This window comes from Prinia subflava, chromosome Z, assembly GCF_021018805.1.
Source record: "Prinia subflava isolate CZ2003 ecotype Zambia chromosome Z, Cam_Psub_1.2, whole genome shotgun sequence".
NCBI lineage: Eukaryota > Metazoa > Chordata > Aves > Passeriformes > Cisticolidae > Prinia > Prinia subflava.
This window is the reverse complement of record NC_086283.1, coordinates 99,331,479-99,346,771: the sequence shown is the minus strand read 5'-3', so window position 1 is coordinate 99,346,771 and position 15,293 is coordinate 99,331,479. Positions and strand designations below refer to the sequence as shown.

At 37.3% G+C, this 15,293-nt stretch overlaps 1 protein-coding gene across 1 annotated transcript in view; it reads right to left on the bottom strand.

Annotated features, from left to right (window-relative positions):
* Positions 1-15,081, bottom strand: part of ZNF366 (zinc finger protein 366) — a 32,542-nt gene extending 17,461 nt beyond the window's left edge. The window contains 2 exon segments of the mRNA XM_063422877.1: positions 14,744-14,784; positions 14,787-15,081. Coding sequence (XP_063278947.1) covers positions 14,744-14,784; positions 14,787-14,979 — 234 coding nt within the window. The 5' untranslated portion in view covers positions 14,980-15,081.
* Positions 15,082-15,293: the final 212 nt, after the last annotated feature.

The following is a 15,293-nucleotide window of genomic DNA, read 5'->3' as shown; positions in this document are numbered from 1 at the left end:
GGCTTGGTGATGTGACACTTCCCTTGGGAGCCTCTTCCAGTGCCCAAACACCATCTGGGTGAAACACCTTTCCTTGATATTCAAACCAAACATCCCCTGACTCTGTATCAGACTGTTTCCTCAATTCCTGGTCACCAAAGTTAAGAGATTTGTACCTTCCCTGCCTCTTCCCCTCATGAGGAAGTTGCAGACTGCAATGAGGTCTCTCCTCAGTGTCCTCCAGGCTGAACAGGACAAATTACCTCAGCTTCTCCTCATATGGCAATCCCCCAAGACCCTTCATCATCTTCATTTGTATCCTTCATGTAATGTGGTACCCAAAACTGCACACTGTGTCTATGTGCATGCATACATGTATATGTCATATATGTGTGTATGTTCCACCACAGAAAATTTTTACTGGGAATCCATCCTAATGCTTCCTTGTCAGGCTAGCTTCCTGGTCAACATAAGGAACAGTTAGATCTCAAAAATTCTTTGGGTAAAATGGTTTGGCCTGAAGAGGGAGAAGGGGAAGGGAGTTCCCCAAATATTGAAAAATTCTCAACTTCTTTCCAAAAGAAAAAAAAAAAGCTTTTAAAAATCCTATTTAGCAAAGTAAACTCACACAATTTGAACATAACGCTTATAGATCAAAATCTTCTCAATAAAGTATGTGCCTCAAATATCTTTTAACTTTGTATCTCATTTTTCCCCAGCAATAAGAATATAAAATTCTTAAGAAAGCCCACAGCAACTGAAGACCCAGCTATGTCATTTACAGCTTTTGTTGTATTATTGAAATGCTGCCTAAAGTACACAGAAGTGACAGTGAGTTGTTTCTAACTGCTCACTTGTTTCTTGGCTGCCTGTTACTCCCTTCTTCCACACACAGCTTTGTGAAAAGTTTCACTCTTTCTGAAACACAGAGCTGTAGAACTCCTTGAAATTACTGGAAAGAAACATTTTGCTTGTACTACTAACCTTTGACTGCTGTCACTGGGCATGTGGGCTTATTCCACTGGCCACAGCTACAGGTATCACAAGACCAACCCTACAAGAGAAAGTATTTATAGTCAACAACCACCACAATCAGAACATGCTCTATAATCCAACACAAGAGGATTTAAAGGAAAGGGGAAGTCTAAATATGGATCACCTTGCTGGTTTTTCTCCCCCTGAAATCACCGTGATACATAAATTAATTATTTCTTCTTTCGTTCTGCTGGCAAAGCCTTGCTAATTTGAATGGGGGCACGGTATTAACTATGTCCACAAAATTAACTAATTCCACAAAAACATGAGTTCTGAAGAGACAACAGGTTTGAGCCCAATGCAAAATATGGTTAGGGAACAGTTCCTTGTTCTTTAAATAATTTCAGCAGAGAACTTTAAAATTTTAGTACAGGTCCACAGTACTCTTTTTCTACCTGGCTCTGGAGTAGCAGATGACATTTTTATACCCAACAGCAAATAAGGCAGGGACATAGTTTGAATTTAAATTTTTTGGCATTATTTTAATATTTATTCTTATTTAAGTATTTTTATATTCAAATTTCACCTGGGGACCTTTTGAGTTTTCCATATAAGGACTTCAAAACTTCTTCCTTCTGCAGATCCTATTATTTAAAATGCAGTGCTATGTAGTGTGATCCTAAACATTGGATGGTCATTGAAATTTCTAGCTTTTATCAGTAATATATAAGCCACTATGTTTTGAAAACCTGGTCTGGAAACTCACTGAGACAGAATTTTCCATGCTGTATTGGCCCTTAAACATAAGAATTCCCCCCAAAACTGAGCACTTCAGAACTAAAGCCAGTTTCTGAAGAAGAGACAAGCACCCTCAAATTTTATTTCTTTATGTAAATGGAAATACAGTATTTTGAAGAATTGAATCATCAATTAACTCCTCCTGTTCAAAACAAGAAAGAAATGTTACAGTGTGTTGAGATAGTTGTTAAGGAATTTCTGAGATAGAATATCTATGCAGCAGCTAATAATCTTGTTAATTCCCATGAAAGAGGAAGAGGGTTTAATGCAGAATATAAATCACCCTTTGCTTTCTCATGTCCACTCATTTCTAAGAGTTTTCTAAGAGAAAAGATTAAAGAAAGTATGTAAATTATGCTATTCACTCTACAAGAATATATGTTGTTACAGTCTCCAGTTAATACCCAGTACTGGAGTCAACTGCAAATTTTCTTAAAAATTCAGTAGCATCAAGATTCTGCTTCCTGGATGAATGTACTTTCTGTCTATATACTAATAATACGTCCAGCCATAAAAATGTGAGGTTATGAAATTTCTCAAATTTAAACACAGACTACAACTGTTCTGATTTTTCTCCTGGCCAATAAAATCATAAAGCCAGAAATAAGGCTAAGATGACTGAAAGTGACATGACAAAGGTAAATGGGTTACTTAATTAGGAGGTTTGCTTATATTTGCTCTTTTAGTGGACAATGAAACAGACAAAAGTGGAGGAAGTCTAAAGGGGGCCAAATTGGCCGAACAGCTCCTCTTATCTGGAAGAGAAATTCCATTTTTAATTGAACATGTAGGACTGTAGAAACCATGACCTGTAAGAGTGCAATTCTGGTCTCCTGTTGAGGCCTGAAATATGGCCATCTACAAGCAAATAATTAAATCTAACAGCTGTTTCTTTTGGGTGTGGGAAAGATTATTGACAAATTTAACACTATTATGCTTCTTGAGATAAAGTTGAGCAGTTGGTGAGCTTCAGCTTTATTGAGCAACCAGCTGGGTTTTTTCAATCACTGATTCTTGTCAACCGTTATTATAGTGATAATTATCATTATTTTAATAGGTTTAATGAGCTCTCAGTCTGCTCTTCCAAATATGTTTTGGTTTTAAATGTATTCAGTTATACAGCTGTTGAACTAAGCAGCAAATTATTTAGTTTTCTCTCATTTGCTATTTATGCAAAACTTGCATCTGTCTGAGGATCTGACTGAGGGATTTTACTATACTGAATTAATTTCATTTCAGCAGAGAAGTGCTCCCTACTGAATCTAGACTGTGTTAACTTATTTGTCAGACTTTGAAAACACCAAGAACACCTGTACTAAGGTCAAAATGTCCATTACTGTTAACCATTACTGCTAACCAAGTATTTTTGGGTAGCACATATCTGATCTCTCCTTACCATTTTCCCTGCTGTTTTCCTTCAATGAAAGCGTGGATCCTTCTAGGCAGAACATAACAAAACATGTCCAAACCCACATCAGAATTTCTCTAAAATCAGTGTCAAACCTACTATCCTATTCTTTAGAGAAGCCAGTGCAAGGTGTACTCTCCATCCATGTGCTCCAGGTACAAATATTCACATTTCAAGCAGATTATTTTGAAAAATGGACCCCATTAACATATGTCTAGGGTATGCTAATAAGTTCAATCTGAGTATATGAACTGTGGGTATATTATATATAAACTAAGTATATATTAAGACACATTAATCAGCCTTCAAGTTTCTATGCTACAATATTTGAAGCTAACCTAAAAGATTATTTATGTTTTAAATTAAAAGAATGCTTCTTCTGCCATAGTGTGGAGCTGGGAGAGGACAAAAAAATTGAACAATCTTGTGAAATTTGGACTAACTTGGAAAAATAAATATGGATTTACAGAAAGTATCCAAAATCAATGAGTGTAGATGTTGATGAGGAGACACAAATATAGTAGAAGCTTTTAGAAAAACAACCTGAGCTGGGAATAATAGCCACTGAGTTTAGTCAAATCCTTTTCAATACCACTTATTTGTTTTCTCAGTCTCACATGTATGTAGATCCAGTGTCAAATGAAGTCCATGATTTAACCATTGACTTAATTGTCTAAGGAGATAAAGTTTCTTGCCCCCTGCCTTTTACAAGGGATATATCTGCTGAAATGAAGAGCACTATCAAGATAAAGATACTGCGATAAATATTCCTCTTCCCTTTTTGGATTACTATCACTAATAGAACTGGAATTGTAAATAAGTAAACAATTCTTCATGAACACGGTCTGGAATGACTGAAAATGAGAAGTGGACCAGATCAGGTTTTTTCTTCCTACATCAGTCTGATAGCACTAAGAAGATCACTGTCTTTTCACTTCTCCCTGGGAAATTACCTTCATCTGCTGGTAGTACGCTTCAGGATAAAACTTCTTCTTTCCATCAAGAAATGTGGGGGGTTTTTCTCAGTGAATTCTTGGTAAAAGAAAAGTTATAACCTATATAATTCTTTATAGGACTAATCAGACCTCACTAAGGCCTGTGGGAAGACTTCCAACAACATCTGAAAGTACTTCTCACAGTTTGCCTTATTATTTGTTATGGGTTTTGTTCCCCAATGAGACAGGAACCTATCTATTCTTCACCTAAATTAAAAAAAATACTTATATCATCAGAATATATGTCAGCAGGTGGTAACCTTTGCTGACAAGATGAAGGAAAATCAAAGAAAGGTGATTAAAAATCTGACAGCTTGACATGACACGGTAAACAGATACAACAAGTAATGAACTTTCAAGGATACCTTATTTTATTTTTTTTTCCCTTCATTTGTTATTTTGGTATCCTCCTAGCTTCATGTTTGAAGTTCAGTCATTTTAGATATTTCTTCTGGTATAAGAGATTCCTATCCAGCACAGCTGCATTAATATTGCCTGGGAGGTGTCACCAATACAAAGAAATGGGTCTTCTCACAGAAAACTGTGCAGTAGAAACACTCTTCCTGCAATGTCCTTGCTTCTCCCAAATTTTAACATTTTAACTTGTTTTCGTTTGTTTGTTTGTTTATTAGCAGAGAAATGCATAAGTTTAACATTCCCATTTGCCAGCACTGACTGTAGTCTTTGAAATCATCTTGGATTTGTGTGTAACTTGTATTCACGTGCTTCATTGTTTGTATTCATTTTTACAGAGCAAGATACTATGAGCACTTTCACAGAAGTTACTTTGGTATTCATTATAATAGAGGAAATGCCTTAAAATAGTATCAAAATTATACATGTTCACTTTTCCATAACTTACAGATCATTTTTAATTTGACAATTACTGAAAGTATTAAACTAGATTTTCAGATTTCCTCTGCTGGAAGTCTGGGGCAGTCCCACCATGCAGCCTGCCAGAGCTGGGGTACTGTTTGTGGCATCAGATGTGTTTATAGGGTTTATAGCACAATTTGCTTTTCCATGTTTGCATTGATTAGACTTAAACCAAAAATAGGTTGACAGATGCTGTAGTGAGGTAGCTGCAGATATACTTCCTCTCTCTAGTGTGAGTGCTTAGTTATCAGTTTAGCACAATGATTTGCTATCCCTTTCATTGCTTTTATGTGTGCTCTGTCTTTATTCTAGTGACACCTTTGCTATCATTCTCTCTGTTCTTCTCTCTCCTAACAAGGGAGTGGATGAGGGTGACAGTGCAGTGTGTCTGGGTTACCCACACATCATCTACCCTAGGGGCTTATTGGCAATGCCTCTAGCAGTATTTAGCCCTGTGGGCCTCTCTCTCATGAACAAAGTAGTTTTTGAGTATCGTTTAGGCTGCTGTTTTGGTTATTTATTTTTCTTTTTCTTATCCTCCTTTCTCCTTTCTGGTTTCTTTTTTTCTTCCTCTTTATGAGTTTTTGTAGTTCTTCTCTTACATGTTCTTCCCGCTTCACTTCTATATTCCATCTGTTGTTCACTCCCTCTCTGCTTCTCTATTCTGTTTGCTGAAATGATCAGCATAATGAAATTAATGTTAAGTCAACAGACTCTGAAGTGTTAGCTGTTCACACAATCACCCCAAACCACAGCCACACACGATGGGAGCCTGCAAGGCACAGCAAATTATACAGTCTAAAAGTGTGTAAGGGAGGCAAGATTTTATGTCTTCAGCTGAGCACCGGCATCTGCTTAATTTGCTGACACTAGCATGGAATTCAAAGGTGCTTTGGAGTGCAAGGGAGAGAGAACAGCTGCTGGCTGGCAGATCTCTGGGTCCACAGCCCCATCCCCTCCCTGCCCACAGCAGAGTGGGCCACAAAAACCTGCCAAGTGTAGCTTAGAGGAAACAGAGCCTCTGGTGAGGCACAGGAGGATCTAAAACCAGGCATGTCAGCTCAGGCTAGCAGTGTAGCTAGCCCAAGACACAGTCTTGTGAAGGATACAAGAAACAGGAAGGCGTGTTATGTCAACTTTCCAGCCTGATCTTCAGGCATCTTAAAAAACTTCCTGCAAACAGAGTGTAACCTGAAGTTACAGCTGGGAGGAGTCCAGACTCCAGAGGGATGGAGTCTGCAGCCCCCAACAATCACATCTGACTTCCCTCTGCTCCCTGCCCCTTGGCACTTGCACTTTTATTAGTCTAAAGGTCCAGCCCCAAGGAAAGGAGACCAAAGTCACCAGCACAGGCTTTAGCTAGGACATTCCCCTGAGAGCTTAGAGATATGGGTCTAAACTCCTTGGGAGGAAAATAAATCAGTGTCCCATCTTGTGGCTGTTGTATTTTCCCCCAAATCTGACGTTATCAGTTACACCTAAGTATTCTTATAGGATTTAGTTTCTGAGAGCATTTGGGCATAGGTATCCTGAGTTTTCAGACCCTGCTCAAAGCTCAGGGCTGACAAGATCAGGTTGGCTGCAATGGTGACATTTGCAGCACATGCAGTGGAAGAGTTTCAAATGTGCAAACTATAACTGGTGCCAGCAAACAGGGTGAAAATGCAATTTGATCTGGCCCTCTAATGACTACTAGGCATTGGAATTAATGATGGATTGGCCAGCTCAATTAATTACTCAACTAACTCTCATCCTAAACAGCCAACTTAGTTCTCTCTCTGACATCATCTGTGTTGCACTGAAATGATTATGGAATATCTGGGGTGTAGCTGAGAACAAGATTTGGGATTAGACTGCTGTGAGGTGATGACAATTAGACAAATTTCTTCCTTTTCTTAAGTGGATAAGGCAATCTCATGTCATAGGCTGGAACCAAGGATGTGTCCCAGCCTTTATAAAGTATGTGGAGTCACTTTAACCACTGTTTATAGAAGTCCTATCACTCCATCCCTGTTTCCTGTCTATCCCATATCTGCCACTGTCAATTAAAATAATACATTTTTGGCACTGTAAGAATCCTATGTATTAAATAGCTTTTCCTCTGGAAAATTATCAAGTAACATCCATGAAGCTTTAGGATTTTTTTTCTCTCCATGCAGATATAAAAAGAGACAGAGTGACTAGAAGAACAAATGAATAGTATAAATATTAGGAAGGATTTTGTAGTAAAATAGTGATGCTTGGTAGAGTGTAGGGTCCTTACAGAACACTTTGGGTATAATCTTTCCACCTACAATGCACAACCATTAAACACTATAAACAGAACAGAGAGGGTTTGAGCTGTTATTTTAAGAAAAGCGACAGAGCCATGAGGAACATCCAAAATTAGAATTATCAAAAAAGCATGCCCTTCCATAACCCTTGTGCTGTCCTACTCAAGCTGTTATTTTGAAAGCAAACCTTTCACTGGCATTCATGACCTTTGAAAAGGAAATACACTGAGCTTTTCTTCCTACTATAATCCTAGTGTCCTTATCACCTATATGGAGGCCAGAGAGATGGTCTGCTCTCCTCCCATCTCTTTGTTGTCTTAGAGGGTAGCTGAGGACCACCTCCAGCTTGTTCAGCTTGGTTCTTCAAGCCAGCCAGCTGCAGTTAATGGTACCTCATGGGCATCACATGAACCTCAAAAAAGAAAGGACCAGATAAAATGTGCACACACGATTGGCAAAGGGCCAAGGGGGAAAAGGATTGCATGGAAGAGATTTCGTAAAAAGCTGCCAAAAAAGATTAAGTTTTAATGAAAAGCTAGGTTTCTTTAAACATGGAAGAGCATTGTTAGTCCTCAGCAGGACCATTGCTTTTTGTATTTATTTTGTGCTCAATTCCTTGTTTCACACAATTCAAAACTCATAGTGAAACTGAATGTTGTTAAAGCAGTAGGTACCGTGTGTTTCAGTAAGACATTATATCCCACAAGAACTGAAAGAAGAGGATTTCACCCACAAAGTGACAGAAGTGAGTATATATTTATGTGTGTGTGTATTTATAAAAACATATCGGCTACCAAACACTTCTCTTCGTGTCCAGTTGTTGAGAGTTATGACCAGATAATGCTTTCCTGTTCATTTAGGAAAGATGTATAAATTTTTTTTAATTTCAGCTGAAGAATGAGCAGATTTCTTGCTGGAAAAGCTCCTTGGCTGTAAAGACTGATTAATCCTTATTAGCTTCTATTACTCACTTGTAATTAAGCTGGCTTAGTAATGACTTAGAATTTCCCTCTGAACCTAAGTACAACAGTAAAGGAATTAGACATATCAGTGCTGTTCCTAGGACACCACTGCGTTTATTTTGTTGAGACCCAACAAGAGAAAAAAAGAATTATATCAATAAGACAGCATTTACAAAGGCTCTTAAGGTAAATTGTTGAGGCATTGGAAGGAACTTATTTTAATGTATCTGCATTGTGATTAGGGAGGTCTACTTTCCAAACTGCCAGAGCATAAAACCTCTGTTAAAACTTTTGAACTGTACTGAATATGTATTTATTGTCCAGAGAAATTATTGCTTGCACATACATCTCACAATTTCCGCCAAAGAGGGTTTATTTTTAAAAAATCATTTTATTTAGTTTGAAGAGAAATGTGTTTACTTCTTCAGTTTCCACACAGTGACATTTTTGTCTGATCGTATGAAGTACCTGCAAGAATTAAGATACCTTGCTGTCTGCCTTTGCCCTTCATTTGTGGTGCCACACTTGAATCTTGTCCTTGACTGAACAAAAAAAAAAAAAAAAAACACTTTCCCTCTCTGATCCCCAAAACACATCCTACATATTGCTCTTAATGATTTTGGTACCCCGCAGAAAGTTTTAAAAATAAACACTGGTTTGTTGCCAAAACTACAGAAAATCTGAAATTCAAAACAAGTTTTGTCTTGCTTACGCAATTTTAATGAATTAGAAAACAAATTTCTTTGGTCAATATAGCAAAAAATTCTTGAGGTTAATTATTTTAAACTAAAACATGTTTAAAATGCTAGTTCTACTAAATTCAATAAACTAGCATATTGAGTAAGAAAGACAGCTCAGACTTAGCCAAGTATCACCAGCAGATACTGGAACAGAGACTAGAATCACAAATAAATAAGCAATTATTTTTTGTCAAAAAAAAGTAAAAAAGAAAAAGGTAAAAAAAGAGAGCGAGAGAGGGAAAGAAGAAAATCACCATAGTTTGAAACCTGAAATTCTGAACATTTCCCAAACCACTCGAGTACTAATCCTTCACCACGAGTGATGGCAAAATCTTGCTCTGGGTACTAACTCAGTTCGGATTTTCATCACAAGGAAAAATAAACCAAAAAAACCATCAAACCACCATGACTCTACAGCGTGACTAAGAATGGCCAACTAGCATTATAAAATGACATTTTGTGAGAAATCACCTTATGTGTTAATATAACTGTCTCTACCAATCCCTGCCCACACCTCCATGACCCCACCCCCAATCATTCCTTTTCCCTGGAAAAAACAAGTGTCACCTACAAAAACCTGGAAAAGTTAATAGGAATTATTGCTGTCTTTTGGGAGGAAAAGCAGGTAAGGCTCTGGTCTGAGCATGGGAAGATTTTTAGTGAATTCTGTCATGACTTACTGTCCTAACCAGATTCACTGCCTTACAGTGGGAGCCTGTTTGTTGTTTGTAAGCAGGAAAGACACTGGCCAAAATTCTTGCAGCAAATCATTAGGGTGAGCCCTGAGTCCTGATCATTGTCCTGCAGAATCCACTGATAGCCATTCAATTGCATTCATTACCTGTGGGTAAAGTTTAGGTGAGGTTCACTTTCTGTGGGACGTGAAAAAAATCAGTTACTGTGTTTGGAATCAAAGATTGGTATTTCCATTTTTCTGGCAGAGGAAAAATTGGTTTGGTGGTCAGCATTTCCCTGATATATGTGACTCTTTCTCTGACATCCTGAAAAAATGCTGTCTATAGACACAAAACTCTTCCAGAAATCTTGGTGACTTCATATTGTGAGTGCAGCATTATGCAGGAAAACTGTTTGATACAGCATTCCTACTGGTGAGATTCCTTGCTCTATGGTTTTATAGAAAAAATATTTTCCTGCTCATTTATAAATGGATGGATTTAATTTCTGTGAACTTGTGAACAATTTTTTGTCAGCTTGCTCTTCCAGGAGTTCCTCTACAGTTTTCTGGAATTCCTGTCACAGGACAATGGTTTAGGACAAATACAGGATGATCTTCACAGCTTCAGAAATCTGCACTAAGGAACTGACCCAGCATGGGCTGGTGCCTACCAGACACTTCAAAGAACTTTTGCTGTTCCTTAGAAGCTGACAGATGCCCTAGAAACAGGTGATTCCTTCCCTTTCCACCTCCTGATATTGTTTTCATTACACATGTACTCTGAATGCTTTTAAGGAAAAGCAGACAAGTAGAAAAATATTATGGTAACTGGAAGTATTTTATGACAGATGCCACCTTTTCAAATAATGCTTTCAAATAATTTCTTATTTGGAGCTCAGACACAAGGCTGAAACACTACATGCTTTGCAAAGCAGCTCAGAGAAACAACTAAACCTGAAACAGTCACTAAATTCCAACACATCCATCCTGGATACCTTTTGATTTGGTTTAAATCCAGTATATTGCATGTTGGTAAGAGCACATACTCTTTCCAATTTACAAAGTCTTTAGTGGCAGATCCACAACAGAGCCCACCATGAAACAGGAGGTCATTCATCACTGCAAAAAGGGTCTAACAGTTACACTGCAGCCCTAAAATGGGAAGACTGAAGTATTAATGGCTCTTTCACAACCAGGAACAGCAACAAACGAATGAAAAGAAGGACTAGAAATCATCTTGCCCTTCCCAACCTTCTGATAAGCCAACACACTTGTGGCTTATCAGAGGGGCTGGTGTCAGAACAGGAAGGGGTAAAGCCACCTGCTTCTCTCCCAGAACCACCACAACCAGTCCTCCCTTGTGGGAAGACCAAGATCCTTGAATTCAGGGAAATTAGGAGATGTCTGTTCTTCATCAGGCCTCCAGACAGAGGACTGTGTGGGTGATGCCTCCTGGCTGTGCATTAGCATCTTTTCTACTAGAGCATCATTAAAAAACACAGTTTAAAATAGATGCTCCTTCTCACAGCCTTGCTTTTGATTTCAAATCAGTTATACCTGTCTCAAGCTCTTTGGAAAAGGTGGTGTTATCAGTGCAGGAGACTCACTTCACCTTGTCACTTTTATAATTAAACCCATCTTCAACTTTGTATTTTTTGGTTTTCTCTGAATTCTAGTGCTTCTAGTGGGCATATGCAGATGAAAAGTTGGGTGTTTCCAGGTTTAGTTTTTTGAAGACTGACAAGGGGAAAAATAGGTTTTCAGGAAACACTTTTTACCCTAAAATTTTTCATTTAAATCAAATTAATTCCTGCAGAGGAAAATGCAGGAAATGTGTTAGTATTTTAGCTTTCATGGTAGAAGAGGGAGGAAGGGAAGAGAAATTAAAAATGGAGTGGTATTTTCATCATGCATTTAAATCATTAATAACAGGTTTTTTCTAACCAAAAAAGCAGGAAATTAGAAATGAAAGAAAAAAAAAGGCAATTATTCACATCATTTCTTCCCATAACCTCCAGAGCACAAAAATATTTTTTTTTGCAACATGATTACTTAGCTTAATTACTACCAATGACATTACAATTTTTTACAGGACATTAGAAATATTAGTTTTGGAAGAAAATGCTGTGTTTCACTTATCAAAAGCAGAGTAAACATATAAAACCATTTGTTTTATAGAAGCAAGTAAAAAAAAATTACGTTTAAAAGGAATTAAACCAAGCATTAAGTAATATTTTTTCACTGGATTGTTAGTATTTTAGAAGTCAAGCAAGAAGGACTAGTCCCTGTCAGGGAGATATAAACAAAAAATACACAACTAACATGCAACTCAGTGCATGTTCCAAATAACTGCTGAGGATTAACTTAGACTTCTTCATTGGATAAAAATCTGAATATCATTTATAAAATGCAGTTTTACAGCACTGGAAAGCAGCAATCTCAATTTCAGAACAACAAATTTTCAGAAAAAAAAGGATAATCCCAATTAAATTTTTGTCTCTTTCCCCCCTCCCGACCCCTGAATTTGTTTCTTTCTTTTCAAAAGCTTTGCATTATTTGTGTCTCTATAATTCTTTCTGTTCCAAGATGACACTCCTTTCTTTTTAGTGATCTTCTGAGATTTTGAGCTAGATCATGGAAAACTACTGCACTTAAGTGGAAAGTAACTCTCTCCTTTTAATAGGTGGTTGATTTTTAGAAATTTGTTGGGTTACAAAATTAGTCCATCAAACAAATGAATAATTTGACAACAACCTGTAGCAGTCTCACAGCACTTATGAGGTCTGTTTGAAGGAGCAGCTTGATTTGATCTGTTGGTACTGAAGGACATGCCTTGGTGCTCAGAAACTATGGATCTTTTTTAATCAATTAATAAATAAGATGTTGCCTTTCACACCTTTGATTTGTGTCCTCTAACCACAGCCACAGAAAATTCCCATTACCTTATGCAGCCATTACTGCTTTTGTTTCTTATGGTGCCATTCTGCTTACACGTCCAGAAGAGTGGAGCAGTCCACCCAGAAATCTTTCTGCACCACTGTGTCTTTGCAATTCCAAAGATTGAAAACAACCTTAGTATTGTCTGGGATCCATACTCTTCTGTCTCAGTGTGTGGGGCTTGTCTTGGGTTGCTTCCATCAATCTTATCTTGTTCTAAATCCTGAGTATCTCTCTGGCACGACTAGAAACAGCACCTTGAATACACGACACTACATTAATCTGTGAGATGCACTTCTCATCTTTCAGACCACCACTATCTGCTCTGCACCCAGATAGTATTAAAAGAAGGCTCATGTTGATGCACTTGTTTGTGAGAATGAAAAGCAATTAAAAAACCCAACACCCTAAGATTCAAAGTTCCAAATTATCTCCTGGTCAAAAATGTACATTAGACGTGCCAAAATGTTACTAGGAATGCAACTCAGTGCTACAAAAGTCTCAATAGTTTACACCATTAAAGAAGCTGGTCTTAAATATAAAAAGGCAATTGACATTTACAGAAATATTTCCCTTCAGTTCTATGCTTTTTGAACCAGACCTGTTAACTTGGGGTTTCCACGGGCTACCAATTGTTTCTGTAACCTCTCTGCCATTACTGGTATAACTTAAATTTTCTATTTCCGAACAAAAGCAACATTCTTCTGTATTTTATTTCATTATAATTAAGAACACATCAAATGGAAATAATGACTTTAAATAATTCTCTGAGTAAATACATACACTGACTGACAATTTACTTATTTATGTTATATACATAAATATGGCTATCAGCAGTAGAAACAGTGAGACTTTAAACAAAATAAAGACAAACTGTCTCTTTTTATTCTTGCCTTCTTGTGTGAATATTTTTATAATTTTAAGAGTTGAGTCATGAACCATTAACAGTCCAGTCTCTCACAAACATTGGGGTGAATAACTGAAAATTCATTGCACAAATACTTACTTTGTGCTGTAAACTAGTTGCAAATCTGTACCCAATACTGAGTCAGATTATATCTTTCTTTGCTGTAAATATCTCAGTGATGTAGGAATAACATGTCAGCCAAAAAAATCATCTTCCTGATACCTCAAGAAAGATATTAGTTCTGTTAAAAGCTCCTGTTGTACTAAATCATGTTACAGTGGTCCTGGCAATAAATTATACAAAGTGAAAATAAATAAACTACAAAGCATTGTAAAGTTGCATTTTTAAAGGAAAGTAAACCTAATAGGTAAAATATAAGAATGAAATTCAAAATTCAAGGCCCGTTTTTTACTGTCAAATTAATAAACTCTTAAATAAAATAAAAAAATGCTGTCAAATTTTAAAAAAATTTAAAATAAAAATTTACTGTCAAATTTAAAAAGCTCTTTCTCTGTGTTTATTATTGGCATCTGAGTTTTAAAACAGTATATATTGCTTTTGTTCACCTACCATGATTTAAACAATTTTGTTAATATTTATGTATTTCAGACAATGTCTCAGAGAAAGGGTTTATTGTATACATGATCTAAATCAAGAATACACAAATGCTCATCATCTTCAGAAATAAAATCTGTACCTAAAGTCTGCAGCTTGCTTTTACCTACATGGCAAACTGAACTTCTGAACCAACCAGACCAAAAACTTACGAGTGATTGAAATCCAGATGAATACCCTGCAGTTTGAACAAAATACCACCAAAACACAATGCTTATGTAATTTTCTGTATGTGTTTGGAAAACTGCTATACATCTCACTTGATGTAAACACTGGTATTCCAGGTGTTTGACATGTAACTGTCAAAATACTATCCAAATAGTGTCTTTAATTTGAATCTGTACTTAGTCACATAAAAACAAACCCAGATATCCCAAGGGGAAGATGTGGCTAATGGTTTTCATAGCAAGACCTGGCACACATTTGTTATTAGCAGATAACAAGTTGTTTTTGAGTTAAGTATAAAAAATAAACTATCAACTTGTACCAAACTAGACTGAGTGGCAAGATTAAGCTAAGGAGTTCAAAAAACAAATTCTTTCCATCTCCTCTGGCAGAACCCCCTTTGTCTGCTCCCAAAGCAAAAGGAATCCACAACTTACCCAGAAACTGGGCTGAATTTGTGCTAGGTCCTTCCCTCTTATGGAAAAACCTGCAGAAAGACACCATACAGATCGAGGCAGAAAGTCTTTTCCACCAGTTGTTTCAGTGAGGGGTGGGAGCAGGAGGCTGTCCGAGGGTGGAAGTGCAGCCCAGGTACCCTGGCGGGGCAGGATTTGGAGCTGCCTGCCAGCCCTCTGCCCACCAGTTGAAGTCTCTCTGTCTGGGCTCTGGGCATTCTGCAGAGGACTCTGCACTTCAGAGAGCAGCAGCTTGAAGAAATACTTAATCATAAGATGAGCAAATTCTGCTTCTGCAAAGAAATGGACACCTGTCCTTCTTGCCCCACCTCTGCATTCTGCTTCTGTAAAAGTGTGTGTGAATCTTCCTCGTGCAATATTTGAAACATACTCTTGCATTCAATCACTCATTTTGTGGCAATTCTGATCATTCTGGTGCGTTTATGATCAACATGAAAAACATTATTGATGTCTACAAAAATGCAAATGAGAGATATACAATTGAGTCCATCCTATTACTGATGTAGGTGAT